Source organism: Pezoporus flaviventris, unplaced genomic scaffold, assembly GCF_033815535.1.
Source record: "Pezoporus flaviventris isolate CSIRO_AGI_PZ_B2104156 unplaced genomic scaffold, CSIRO_AGI_Pfla_v1 ptg000016l, whole genome shotgun sequence".
NCBI lineage: Eukaryota > Metazoa > Chordata > Aves > Psittaciformes > Psittacidae > Pezoporus > Pezoporus flaviventris.
This window is the reverse complement of record NW_026892564.1, coordinates 11,651,360-11,665,590: the sequence shown is the minus strand read 5'-3', so window position 1 is coordinate 11,665,590 and position 14,231 is coordinate 11,651,360. Positions and strand designations below refer to the sequence as shown.

General features: G+C 38.6%; 1 protein-coding gene across 2 annotated transcripts in view; it reads left to right on the top strand.

Annotated features, from left to right (window-relative positions):
- Nucleotides 1-14,020, top strand: part of LGR5 (leucine rich repeat containing G protein-coupled receptor 5) — an 89,949-nt gene extending 75,929 nt beyond the window's left edge. For both annotated transcript variants that reach the window (XM_061454793.1, XM_061454792.1), the window contains 9 exons: nt 63-131; nt 272-343; nt 2,663-2,728; nt 2,936-3,007; nt 3,904-3,975; nt 5,815-5,940; nt 9,749-9,894; nt 10,864-10,947; nt 12,731-14,020. In XM_061454793.1, coding sequence (XP_061310777.1) covers nt 63-131; nt 272-343; nt 2,663-2,728; nt 2,936-3,007; nt 3,904-3,975; nt 5,815-5,940; nt 9,749-9,894; nt 10,864-10,947; nt 12,731-13,821 — 1,798 coding nt within the window. In that variant the 3' untranslated portion in view covers nt 13,822-14,020. The remainder of the gene's footprint in view (nt 1-62; nt 132-271; nt 344-2,662; nt 2,729-2,935; nt 3,008-3,903; nt 3,976-5,814; nt 5,941-9,748; nt 9,895-10,863; nt 10,948-12,730) is intronic.
- Nucleotides 14,021-14,231: the final 211 nt, after the last annotated feature.

Genomic DNA, 14,231 nt, shown 5'->3' with positions numbered 1-14,231 from the left:
ACTGCAATATTAGAGTTGTCCTGCACTTACCACAACTGTATTGAAATGTTTTTATCTTGTAGAACTTTAAATGGTGCTTCACAGATAACAGAGTTTCCTGATCTGACAGGGACTACAAGTCTGGAGAGTTTGTAAGTGAGAAAAATATTTGTGCTCTGTTTTATTTTTTGGATACTTACTCTAAAGAATGTCTTAAAATTATATTTGTTTTGCAATCTTTAATAAGAAATCTTTTTGGTTTTCTTTTTTTTGAAATCAATACTTTCAACAGGACACTCACAGGAGCACAGATCACCTCTCTCCCCAGATCAGCTTGTGACCAGTTACCTAATCTCCAAGTGCTGTACGTTTCAGTAAGATTACTAATGTTACATTAATGCAAGAGATTAATGGACAAATGAATCATTCTGATTTCAAAATTACCCAGTTGCTGCTATTACTGTGTATCCTGTTAATTCTTAGGAATTCAGCTCAGGGAGCAGACCCCTGTGTTCCTCAAGAAGTTTACAACCCCCTTATCGATCAGGATTTCCCATACATTGGTGAAAAAAGATAATTACTTTACATATTTTTAGGAAAGCATAAAATGGTTTTTAATTTGTTTAAAACACAACAGAACTACCGTACTTTCATTCATTCTGTCTCTGCTACAGCAGTCTGGGGGTTTTTAACTCAGTGAGGCAGATAATTCAGTGAAGTGAATGGAAAATATAACTAAGGAGTGTAGTATTGAGTCCTTGTTATGCTCCTCTTTTAGTTTCTTTTCTGACCAGACATAAGTAGCTGGCTGAAATTTTAGCAGACTATTGCTTGGCATAGTTGGGGCATAGTTTTTATACTACATACCCAATGTTATTTTAGCCTGAAAATTTCCTTGGAGTTTGCTTAATCACTAATGAAAGTAATCATTGTGTCTGCTTCTTTGAGAAAGAGCCAGCAGCACTTTCCTCTATGTATTACATCACGAGGAATGTATTTGGTATTAGTCCTTTGGCCAGCATTGAAATAGCACTAATTATAACACGTTATTTGAATACCAGCATGGATGTCATGAACATTTCCAGAAAAAGTTAAGTTTTAGTTGATGGAATCAATATAATCATTTCCAGAGTGATAAAAGACAGAAACAGACTCTGTTGCCACAGGGAAGTCTGCATGCAGTTTAAATATGTCCTGCATTCATAGAATCGTAGAGTGATTAGGGTTGGAAAGGACCTCATGATCACCCAGTTCCAACCTCCCTGCCATCAGCAGGGACGCCTCACACTAGACCGTGTTACCCAAGGGGTCTGTCCAGCCTGGCCTTGAACACTGCCAGGGTTAGGGCAACCACAGCTTCCTTGGGCAACCTCTTCCAGTGTCTCACCACCCTCACAGTGAAGAACTTCTTCCATGTATCTAACCTGAATCTCCCCCGTTTAAATTTGAACACATTGCCCCTTACCCTCTACAGTCCCAGATGAAGAGTCCCTCTCCAGCACCCGTGTACCCCCCCTTCAGATTATTCAAAACCAATAAATAACCTCAAAACAGAAGGCAAATAAATACTATAGTAATTAATAACTTATACATTTCATAGTAGAGTTAGACTGTTCATTGGAAATTCACATTTTTTTATTTTATGTAGAACAGTCTAAAAGCCCCTGTTGGGATAGAAACAGTGAAAATAAAATTTTACCAAGGAAGGAAATGGGTGCCTATGAACCAGATTTGAAGAATTTAAAGCAGGTTTGAAAAGAGATTACTCTTTTACATGATCATATTGGATAGCTGTGGAAAAGGATATTTTTCCTAATTGTAGGAATAAGCTTTTTTGTGTATTTCCTCACTAGCATATTGCCCATTCATTTTTCCCTGAGCAACACGTATATATAGGATGAGACTGTTGCATGGTGGGGGTGAGTGTTTGGTCCTTTAATTTTTTTTTTTCTTCCAATTTCTGCAAATTGCCTGGGCTTGGTTTTGATTAGCTACATTATGCTATAAATCAGTCCAGATGTTTCAGTTATTCTGTAATTTGTTGAGTTTTGGCTCAAGTCTGTTAAAGAGGTTTTTTCCCCCGTGTAGTGATTGGTTTCAATGTTAGTTAGTTCCAATACCTTTTTTTTTACTATTTCCCTCAGTTACAAGATCTAAAGATCAGGGAGGCATAGTGCTTAATTAAAAGTGTAGAATGGACAGCTGATTGCAGTCCCTTGTGATTATTACCAGAAAGATACAGGATCTTCTCTGAAGAAGTATGAATGTATAGCTATTTAGCACATTATTTTAAATGGTTCAAATATTCCTCGGAATTTAAGCATGATGGATATGAAGTCTGTGATGTAAATCGAATATTTCCTATAAGCAGATGGCCAATATCATTACTACAAAACTCTCAGCAGAAGTCTGTACTTTAGGCAGGAAATCTTCAGACAATGAAAGGAATTTGCAAACATAGGATATGGAGTTAATACATCGTGCTTTTCCTTTTCTCTCTCCTCCTCAGTCAGAAATGAAAATCTGACAGATGAGAGATGATAAGTGAGTTTGCACATTTCTATTCTTTTGTGAGTGGAATGAAAACAAGTTATTTTAAATTGAGCATGAAGGTAGACAATGAAAGATCTTTTTCTTTTAATGTTACTTTGATGTTAATCTTTTATTTTCTTCTGTATTACAGGGATTTGTCTTATAACCTGCTGCAAGAGTTACCTTGTTTTACTGCCTGTAAAAAACTTCAAAAAATGTAAGTGCCAAACTACCCTAAAAAGCCTAAAAAGAAGCATCTATATACAAATTTGTTGGAGCATCATTAACTTGAATTATTGCTGGGTGATTTGACATATCCCAAACACATACACTATATTGAAGTGTATCATAAACACAATCCAAAACACCCTGAAGTGTCCTGCAAGTGCCTTTGAAACTGAAGAGATTCTTATTGCTGTTTCAGTGACTTGCATCATAATGAAATCGGTGAAATCAAAGCAGACACATTTCGGCAGCTGGCTGCTCTTCGGTCTCTGTGAGTACAGCCCTAACAGCCATTCACCCAGGTTCTCAAAAGCATGGGGTCTATGCTGTCTGCTCACTGTATGCCCCAAAACATCCTTGTTTCCATTTTATCTCACTTTGATCTTCCACCCATTAGGTCATAACTGCGAAAGGAGAACAAACATTGTGAATTTTAGCATCTGCAGCAACGAATTCAAAGTCATCAATTTATAGCTATAAAAGCTGTTACTTTCAAATGTTTCTGATAGAGGTAGAGAGAGATACTGAGCTATAGCTGGTGTCTGTTGGCAGGTTCACCTAATAGTGAGCTCTAGGGAGCATGAAATCCCTTTATAGAGAACAGTGTCTTAAGAAATACAGTCCAGTTATGTGTGGGTTTCTAGTTTTCACATAGGCACATGTGCTAACAGAGTAATTTTGCCAAGAGATTATTCATGGTTGTAAGTTTTGGAACTTGCAGAATCAAACCCATACATTCTTTTAAGAGTTGTTTTCAGTCTTTTTGACTTTTCAGTGGCAGTGAAGATTGAGATTAGGAAATTAAGCCTATTGGCAATGGATTTTCTATTCTTAGTCACATGAGGACTTCTTAGAAGTAGTCTGTATACCCCACCCTTCTTTCTGCTGCCTTGGGAAGCTATGAAGGAGACTGAAAATACCTGCCTTAGACTTTATAAGGCACTATAACATTTTTTAGAAGTTGTCAGTTTAATAACTAATACCATGAATGGACTAACATAATTTAAAAATGGAAAAAAGATTTTGCACTATAAGATATGCAGAAGTTTATTGAAAATATCCGCATGTAAATAATACCTTTTCTATATTTAGGCGCCCTAATCAAGTGTATGAAAACTTCCACATTCACTCAGTGGGTATGTAATTTTCCACTCACTTTTCTTGTAGGGATTTAGCTTGGAACAAAATTAAAATTATTCACCCCAATGCCTTCTCCTCTTTACCATCTCTGATCAAACTGTAAGTATTTGTATATCTTTTACATTCAAATGTTCACATTTGTCTTGCAAGAGCATACAAGAATTTAATAACTTAGTGCCCCAGCAGAAATCAAAGCTTTCTTTTTTCTCATCTTCTGGTCTGTTGAATCCATATCTAAATGCCTGCTTCGTTGTACTTCACCATCCCCCACAGGTATTATGGCAAAGCTGCATATAACACTGTGTAATTAGAATGATTTGGGGTTCATGAAGTTATCGATGCATCTGCATCTTTGTTTAATTTGTTAGCATTTTAGTCTCTTGTAGCAGCGGGGAATATTTCATTTTAGTTGTGTTTCAGGACTAAGGAATGGGATTAAAATTTAAATAAGAAGCGTTTTTCAGTACACATCTTTATTTCATCATTCCTTATTTGATGGAATAGTTTTTCTTCTGTAGTAAATTCAAAACATCAGCCATCAGTTTTGCAGGCCTTGATCACAGCACTTCTCAGTCCTTACTAACTTTTTCCTATTTCCCATTGTCATTGTAATGCCTCTTGAAAAAATGAGTCCCAGGGAAAAAAAAATCCCCTGGAGTCATCCTGCTGCAAGATTGTCACAAAAGTACACTGCTGGGCATTTGTTCATAGGTAATCCAGTTGCTGCTGGGAAACCTAAACTTTAAAGGGGTACTAATTTCTGTTGATGTGCAAAGCCGCCTGAATAGTCCATAAAGACAATATTGTCTATGACATCCCTTTTGGAGCCCTCCTCAAACTTTCCTACTTTGTGAGGGGAGTAGTAAATCGTGCCTTTGGTCAGTAGCATAGAACAGTCAGAAAGAGTTAAAGAAAAAAGCCCTTTAACACACACACTGTAACAGTGCAGTAGTGTTCCCTAAAATGCTAGTCTCTAACCCTGGTCTGACTGAAGTCAGGGGTCATTTTTAGCATTGCAGTAGGACCAGAATTTCACCTTTTGTATTTAACTGTCTTGTGAGCAAGAGGACACACACTAAATCAGATAGGTAGAGCACCAGTTCATCAACATACCTTTTTTATGTCTAGCCCTTAGATTTCAGTAGACAGTCCAAGAGACAGGAACTTTGATGTTCAGCCTTGGGCATAAAAGGATTTCAGTAACATCAGACTCCCCTTCTTCCTTGTTCTTGACTGTTGACCATTTGAAGTATTGCAGTGTAGGTAATTGTGAAGAGGACTGAAAAGGCTCATAGAATAAATGAAAGAAAAAGGGAAAAATAGAGAAAAGAGTACCTCTGGGCTCCCCCCTTTTTGAATACTATATCACTTTTTTTTTTCTCCTGTTTTACTTTTCTGAAGTTATATATACATGTTCATCAGCGCTGTCTTCCCTCAGCTCCTCAGGCAAACCTCAGCTAAGAACTGTCACCTTCATCTGCTCCAGCCCAGACCCATCCTACCCTGAAACACGTCTTCCTCATACACCTGACTTGCTCCCTCTGGAGCTTTCAGGGCAGCCATGCCCTCTAGCATCCCACTGAATCTTTTAAACTGGGAAGCTGTTCTGGTACCAGCTTTCTTTAATTCAAACAATGTAATGAACAGATTTTAAATTCATTTGCTCATCTCAAAACTGCCACTATGAATGTTTGGAGTCAAAATTTGGCAACAGAGACTTAGCTAAATGCTAGATGCTACTGTTAGCATTCTGCTGGACGCATAGGTGCATACTCCTGAGTGGTGCTGCAGCTTTGCTCTGCTGACTGAGGCCTCTGTTTAATGTAGTAATTTTTGATTGAGTTAGAAAAGTCTAATCTGTTTTTCCAACATGACGCTTCTAGAGTTAAAGAAAAAAGATGAAAACCCATAAGCTGATTTTTATTTGCTGTTATGCAGGGATGTGTCATCCAACCTTTTGTCCTCTTTTCCTGTGACGGGGCTACATGGTTTAACTCATTTAAAATTAACAGGAAATCATGCCCTACAAAGTTTGATATCATCTGAAAATTTTCCAGAACTCAAGTGAGTATATCATTAAAACTAATAAGCCACATTTGTGTTCGTGTGCAATGGAAGGTGTGTCAGTGTGTAATGCATGTTACTTTGTATTGTCAGTCTTTGATCTGTGCTATTAAAACTAAAGCAAATATGATAAAAATGATAGACTTCTTTTATTATGCTCACTTTTAACTGAAGAAACTATGAAGAGTTTTGAAATATTAACCCCAGTACTTGCTTAATATGAGCCACATCTGCTTCCTGGTGATATGTTTCGAAAGCTGTTAAAACAATATTGCTAGCAGCTTAGTGATATGTCTGTCTACTGGATTGTGCTTACAGGACATACATTTGGTCAGAACACAGCAAATACCAAGGGAAGAATATACTTCTGGAGTTCCAAAATATTTGACCTCACTTGTTTTGACCATGGTTTTTTTCTGTTATCTTTTGATTAAGATTCAGATAATACTTTGCCATTATTACTAAAACATTTTGATGCTCATAATTTTCTGCTGGATGCTCTGTGATACAGGAAGGAAATGTTCTCTAGAGATCATCTGCAGCTCTGCCTGTCACTGGATGACCACAGAGAAATCACCATGACTTCAGGGAGTGTCCCCTAATTCTCTCTTGATTTTTACATTTTAATTAGAGATTGCCAAATGCAACATATATTTTTTTCTATGTTTTACTGTAAAATGCTTGCTACCATAAAATCTGAAACAATGGGCGTGCACATAGTTACAGAATCACAGAATGGTTGATGTCGGAAGGGAACTCTAGAAGTCGTCTTGTGCAACCCACACTACTCAAGCAGGGTCACCTGGAACCAGTTGTCCAGGACCATGTCCAAACAACTTCTGAATGTCTCCAAGGAGGGAAACTCCATTCTTATGTCTTCACTAGGTTTGCCTTTTGCACTGGCAAAGTCCTATGAGTCTTAGTAGCCAGACAACTCAAGATGTTACCACTAATGAAAAGAACTGAAGTGTTTGGAATTATCAGTAAGGGAGTCATGAGTAGGAGTGCGGAGCAGATTAAAACTCTGCAATGGCACGAGAATGCTCTAAGAGCTGAGCCCAGCCTGTTATGGCAAGCTTTGAGGAAGTAAAGTCAGGCTGCCATCCACTCCCTCCTTCTTGATCTGATGCTTTGATTCAGCACTGTAAAGAACTCAGTGTTTGCTTCATTCATCATAACTGTAACTTCTCATTCACCAGCAACCCCACACCTTTGCAATGCAGAAAATAACCTTGTGTTCTCTGCTGCTTAATCAAAAATCAGAAAAAAAAAGGCATTCCTTGCTGTGGAATAATTATCAAGGATACAGATGTCATCAGAAAGATAAGCAATAGAGAGAAATAAATTCAGCCAGTGTTTCTAAAAGAGTTTAGTTCAACAAAGTCCAAATCTAATCACCCACATCAAATAAGCACCAGCCATTAAAAGGATCGCTTCCAGCACTTTATGGCTGAGAGGTTTTGGGTTTTGTTGTTTGTTTTTTGGTTAGGGATTTTTATTTCTTTTTTGTTGAATATATTTTTCATGAGAAATTCCACTCTCACCAAGAAAAGCTGATACTTATTTCTCTGCCCTGCAAAGTATGTTGTGTCCTCTGTGTTCTGGGTGCCAGTCCTTCTGTGCAATTACGCTTTGCACACACATTAGCAGCACTCACCAATTTTAGGCCTATCTGTATATCCTAGTAACCCGGGGGGGGTGGAAAGACCTAAAACTAGAGAGGATAGGAAACAGAAGTCTTGCTCTTTAAAGATAATTTAAAAGCAGTTGGGGTTTTTTGCCTACTTCATCAAAGTAGTGGACTGGTACAATGTGAGAGGTCCACATTTTCAATGTATGACAGGCTAGCAGGCTGGTAGAAGCACAACAGCTTCTGGAAATCTGACATTATTAAACACACAGATCTATTTGAATGATAAGAGAATACATTTATTAGTCCCTTGAGCCCAAAATATCTACTATGGCTGATCATTTCTGCAGTTGTATCAATGAATTCTAAAAGGTCAGAAGCCACAAGTTACAGTGATCACCTTGCACAACTTTCAGTGTTTCTTTTGAGAAGTTTTTGTTTTCTTGTTTGTTTGTGGGGAATATTTTTTTTTAATATCCAGAAAAGGGGAATTTCTAGTTGGGGACTGAGGTTGGATTTAGCCCACGTGACTAGCTATGGAGCTATGGGTTAGTCTAGTCATCTATGAGTTTAATTATAGTTTATTTAAGAAGGGCTTCTGGGAAATGTGTTAAAAATGTTCAGTTGAGATCATCTTCTTATTTTAAAAGATGGCATGCACAGAAATGAGTTAGAAATTAAGTATTTAAATATGCTGGCATGAGGTTGCTTAATAGTTGGATCTTGGTTATCTTAAATTTCCTTGGAGTACCTTAAAAACACCTTATGAAGCTTTTTGCATTTGGGTACAAGGGTACACATTTTTGTTGCTAATTCACAACAAAAATGTAAGTATATAGAATCTAAATGCCCCAAAATGCACTAATTTGAAATCACTTTAGAGTTTTAGAGTTTAGATTTCTCTCCTTTGTACCAGGCTTTTGGCTAGTGCACAAGTTTAAGTCCTGTTGGCACTGCGCCTGATTCCGACTGATTTCTTTGCAGATTTCCCAGGGGGTTAGAGGTTGCTTGGAATGCTCATTATGATAATTTACATGATTAACCTGTTGAAAGTAATCCGATAGGAGGATCTAATTCTGTTTTATTCCTTTTAAGTTAAGTCAGAATAACTTTGCCTCTTTAGCTTTGATTTTTTTTCATTTATTGGGCTTTTAGAATTCAGGTGACCTGTTAGGTTTTACTTTGTACTATTGGCAAACTGTGCAAATTAAATATCTCTGCTTCCAAAGCATAGAATTATCTGAGGAATAGAAGAAATAGTTTATAGAACCTGAGTGTATTCAGTGCTTCCAGGTTACGCCAGATTTTGCATATCCCCAAAGGAACTGGATTCAAAACATACCAGAAATGAGCAATTTTCTGACAAAAGAAGCCCTCAGAATCATTTGAAACTCAGACCTATCCTCAGTGATGTGTTAGGGATGACCTTCAAAGAGTTAGGAATAAACATCCAGTGTCTTGCAGTGACCATGTTCATTTATAAGACAATTAATAAAGTAAAACCTGTTCTTCAGTGACATTTGTTTTCACGCACAGGGCCTTTCTAACTCGTTCACCTCTTGGTTTACAGCAGTGCTTTCATGATTTGTACGCAAAACACAATCTCCTTTTTTCCATTTTACTGAGAAAAGAGTTGGGTATGGGAAGAGATGGATAAAATTTAAATTCCAAAAGGTCTCGTTGTCCCCAAACTAGAGAAATTCCATTTGAGAAGTGATGTTTTAGTTTTGTCTGTTAGGCAGGTAGATGCAGCTGTGATCTGTGGATCCACTTTTTTTAAAGAAACCATTAAGAAAGTAACATGGAGAAACTGTTGGGTTACACTGCAAAATCATTCAAAATCATAAAATAGTAATACAGCTCTAAGAGAAACATTCACTCAGTGGCAAGGCAGATATCTCCCAGTTTCATATCTCCCATGAAAATGCATAAGTGCTTTTAAATGTTTCATTGTGCCTTTACTAAAATTAGCCTAGAAATCATTTGCATTTCTGTTGTGGAATTTTATTTGTGAGTCCTCATTTTGTATTATCATGACTGATTTTTACCCACAGATATTTTTGCTTTCAGTCATGGCTATTTAAACATGTTCCTCTGTGCTAATAGCAGAGGAGCAGTACAATCCAGTAACCCTGCTGCTAAACCGCTATCTTGGCATGCTTCCTTATTCTTCTACAGGGTTATGGAAATGCCTTATGCTTACCAGTGCTGTGCCTTTGGAGCTTGTGAGAGCCACTACAAAATCTCCAGCCAGTGGAGCAAAGATGAGAATAGCAGCATTGACGATTTCCACAGGAAGGATGTGGGGTTGTTACAGATTCAAGGTAATCGCCATCTTTGGCTTTTAAATCTGCCTGAAATCTATGAGCAGTCTCTGATGTCAAACAAATCCAGTACTCTTTTACAGTCACAGATGCAGCCTCTCACTGTCTCTTGCCCAGCGTTCTGCTATTGAGGCATTCCTGTGCTTAGCAAACTCATTTTTTTCAGGTCTGTCTGTCAGAAATCTCACTCACTCATCTTTCTGTCCAAATAACAATGTAATAACATGGGAAGTGAAATCTTCCCTTTATGTGTGAGACAGGGAAGCGATGCTGGTATGTAACTTCATACAAGAGCAGCCCAGCAAAGATCAGGTTTCTCGCCAGCCTTGGAAGTAGCAACGCATCCTTGGCTCTCCTTCTGTGCACGTGCTTCAGGATGACTCACAGAGCTTATGTGGCTACTTTGGCATACCTGCTGATACATTTTCTAGCACTTCCTGAGTACCAGAGAGTGCATCTGCTCTCCAGGACAGCAGACTACTGTATTTTTCTTCCCCTTCAGCCCAAGGTCTGTTACTTGACCTGTTACCTGCTATGTAGGTGCACGTATACATGTTACACCATCCTGCTGCTTTCTGTCCTATCTCCACTCTGCAGACCAGTAAGTCTCCAAGTTCAGGCTATCCCCAGTAAGAATACACCCAAGAACACACAGTGATGACTTAAGAAACAGAAAAACTCAAGTTAATTCTTAGTAGCCTGGCACAGCAGCAGAATTCATGTTTTGAACTCCTCCCTAGGCAGTCGTCACACTGGCAATTGGGTAACAAGAATGTGATCATTTTCTGATTGTGCCAACTTTTTAAATAATCCTTAGTACAGTAATTCAAAACCAAGTAGGCATGTGTCTGCTTCTGCTCACAGTTTGGCAGGGAGAAGGGCAAGAGCAGGCCTTAAATACCACAGACATGATTGCAATTTGTACTAAAAGAAGTTTTCCTGAAAATCTGGGTATTTTCTCCCCCACAGATGAGCGTGACTTTGAAGACTTTTTTCTTGACTTTGAAGAAGATTTGAAAGCTCATCATTCAGTGCAATGCTCACCTTCTCCAGGTATGACACTGCCAGACAGACAGGAATCCAAGCACAATATTACCAGATACTCTAGGTGCAGAACAAACTCTATCTGACACTAGTAGAGTAAGGTGGTATTTTCCAATAAAGTGGTGAGATTAATACAAATACATTGCACAATAATATAAAATTTTGCACTGAAATGCAGAAAACTATTCAGGTATTAAATTCATCTATTAGTGTAACAAAAGTTCTACCCAGTCCTGAATCAGATCCTCACTCCAAGTCCTTTCTGGGGAGTGAGAGAGCAAAGACTCTGTTCTACCAAGACACAGATGATAAAAGGCAGCAGAATCTTTGCTCACTCAGTCTTTTGTAAAGCTAAAGTAATTCTTCTGAACTTTTCTGAGTTACTCTACACGAGCTTCTTGAACAACACACAGTTTAGTTGAATGTCTAGAAAATACCAAACAGTACTATATTGCTGCACACAGTCCATTGCAAAGGAAATAACTCCTGTTATTTCCTTTATAGAATAGTGCATCTCTGGCTTCTCAGTGTGGCAGAAAGGAAAAATAAATACACTGGTTGAATTGCAAGCGTACAGGCCACTAGTTCCACTGAAATTTTCCCTTAAGGCAAGGAAAGAAACATGTCTCCCTGGAAGGTTGCTCCTAGCTTAAAGATCTGTGGTTATAAGGTTTGCTTGCTTGATTCCGCATTTTCCCTAACCATTCTTTCATTGTGAAACATAAACAAAAATACCCAAGTGACAACCTAGGACTTTAGCGTATATTCCAAGCCAAGATTCCTTTTTGGAACAGCAAATAATAATAGGTTTTTTTAAGTTATGTAGTAGGAAAGGCAGGGAGCCAAAGAATTTAGAACCATTTGACCATCACGTACTCTCCTATGGCCTAAATGTAATTACTGCTTTCACAAAAATGTCGCTGTCTTCAAGGTAAGGTATCACCAGACTCAAGAGAAAACTTGGCTTCCATGTTGATCTTTCAAATGGTATCTTAGAAAAACTTGACACAATAGATGCTTATGTCTACTTGATGGCAACAGCTGTAGTCATATGGAGCGCATCTGAGCTGCAGGGACTGTGTCTTCATGGAGAAGCACAGACCATTGTAAAGGACTTCCTTTGAGAGAAGATAACTGGCTTGTACCAAGATAAATAATGTTTCTCAGGCTGCAGAACATTCAGCTTCAACTGCACAGCATATGAACCTCAGTTTATGAGAATATACACCAGGCTTCGATCATAATGACCTGACTTCAGCCACAGCTCATTAGAAGCTCCTCTGAAAAGGCAGCACTTTGAAATGAAAGGACAATCTCAATTTTCATCATCCATGTAACAACATGTTATAAGACAACCAAAGTGCATCTGTTGATATCCACTACACCGCACTTCACCAGGATTCAATAGCAACCTGCCCTAGTTTAGTGAGGGGTATCTTTTTCAGCTTTTTTCACACACTGACAAACTTTACAGCATTTCTTGAAACTACTGACTGAACATTGACATTGCAGTTGTACTGCTAGGCACAAAAGGAAACCCATACACTATTTGACTTAAGGGACACAGGCTCATGTAACACAACATGCAACATGCATTTAGCAGTATGTTATCAAGGTCTCAAATTACTGCAAAGGAAGAGCAAATTCACAGGTCCCCTTCTGGACTGAAACTCATTGCTTGGCTATGCTGAGAATCTGCACGAAGCAGTGAAATCTTTGCACTTTAAAAAGTGCAAAATTGATGTTTGCTTCACATGGGTTTTCCATGATCTTTTTCGTTTTGTCATTTCAGGTCCCTTCAAACCATGTGACCATCTGTTTGGTAGCTGGCTGATCCGAATTGGAGTGTGGACCATAGTGGGTTTGACCTTTATTTGCAATGCACTGGTGTCTGCTACAGTTTTCAGATCTCCATTGTATATGTCCTCCATAAAACTGTTGATCAGTTTAATAGCTATTGTAAATGCCTTGATGGGTCTGGCCAGCGGAGTTCTGGCTAGTGTGGATGCATCAACTTTTGGTAGCTTTGCTCAGTACGGAGCACGGTGGGAAAGTGGAACTGGTTGCCAAATAACTGGGCTTCTCTCCATTTTTGCTTCAGAGGCTTCCATTTTCCTCCTTACCATAGCTGCACTTGAACGTGCATTCTCTGTAAAACACGCTACAAAGTTTGAAACAAAATCTTCCATTGCTAGCATAAAAATTGCCATTTTCTTTTGCTTTATGTTGGCACTAATCATTGCAATGATACCCCTCCTCACTGGGAGTGAGTATGGGGTTTCTCCACTATGTTTACCGTTACCATTTGGAGAACCCACTGCTATGGGCTACATGGTAGCGCTGGTATTGTTGAACTCCCTTTGTTTTCTGGTAATGACTATTGCTTATACAAAGCTCTACTGTAGTTTAGAAAAGGGAGAACTAGACAACATGTGGGATTGCTCTATGGTCAAACATATAGCCTTGTTACTTTTTACTAATTGCATTCTTTATTGCCCTGTGGCCTTCTTATCTTTTTCCTCCTTACTAAACCTTACTTTTATCAGCCCAGAAGTGATTAAGTCAATACTGCTGGTGATTGTCCCACTGCCTGCATGTCTAAACCCACTCCTTTATATACTTTTCAATCCACACTTTAAGGAGGACTTGGGAAGCCTTCGGAAGCAAACTTTGTTATGGAGGAGATCAAAACATGCTAGTCTGATCTCTGTGAATTCAGAAGACATAGAAAAACAATCTTGTGACTCAACACAAGCACTGGTAACCTTCACAAGTGCCAGCATATCATATGATATGCCTAGCAGCAATTCACTAATGCCATCATCTTATCAAATGACAGAAAGCTGCAATCTTTCATCAGTCGCATTTGTTCCATGTCACTAGTTTCAGTGGCATTCCAGAAAATACCTATGTTTACAAAATTTTTAATCCCAAAAGTAGGTATGGATGTGTGTATACACGCTGGAGAGTGCCTCTGAGTTACTGTTACACACATCAGAAAACAGACAGTGACAAAACTTGCAGCAGGCTGAAAATCAAATACTTGAGCCTTCTCAGCCTGCTTCCGAAATGCTGGGATGAAGAGAGAAACTGAAAGTTGCTGCAGTGTGCGCAGTTGTATCAGCTGCTCTCTTTTGAAGTAGCACTACTCAGAAAGGCATCAGTTGTTCAAGAGCAAAATTAGCATGTTAACTTGGTAAGCTGTTTTCTCAAAGCATCACCTGGGGCAGTTTTATGAGCTTGGGTTCTCTCCCCTTCCCCTCTTCCCTACTATTGTAATTTGGGTTTAATAA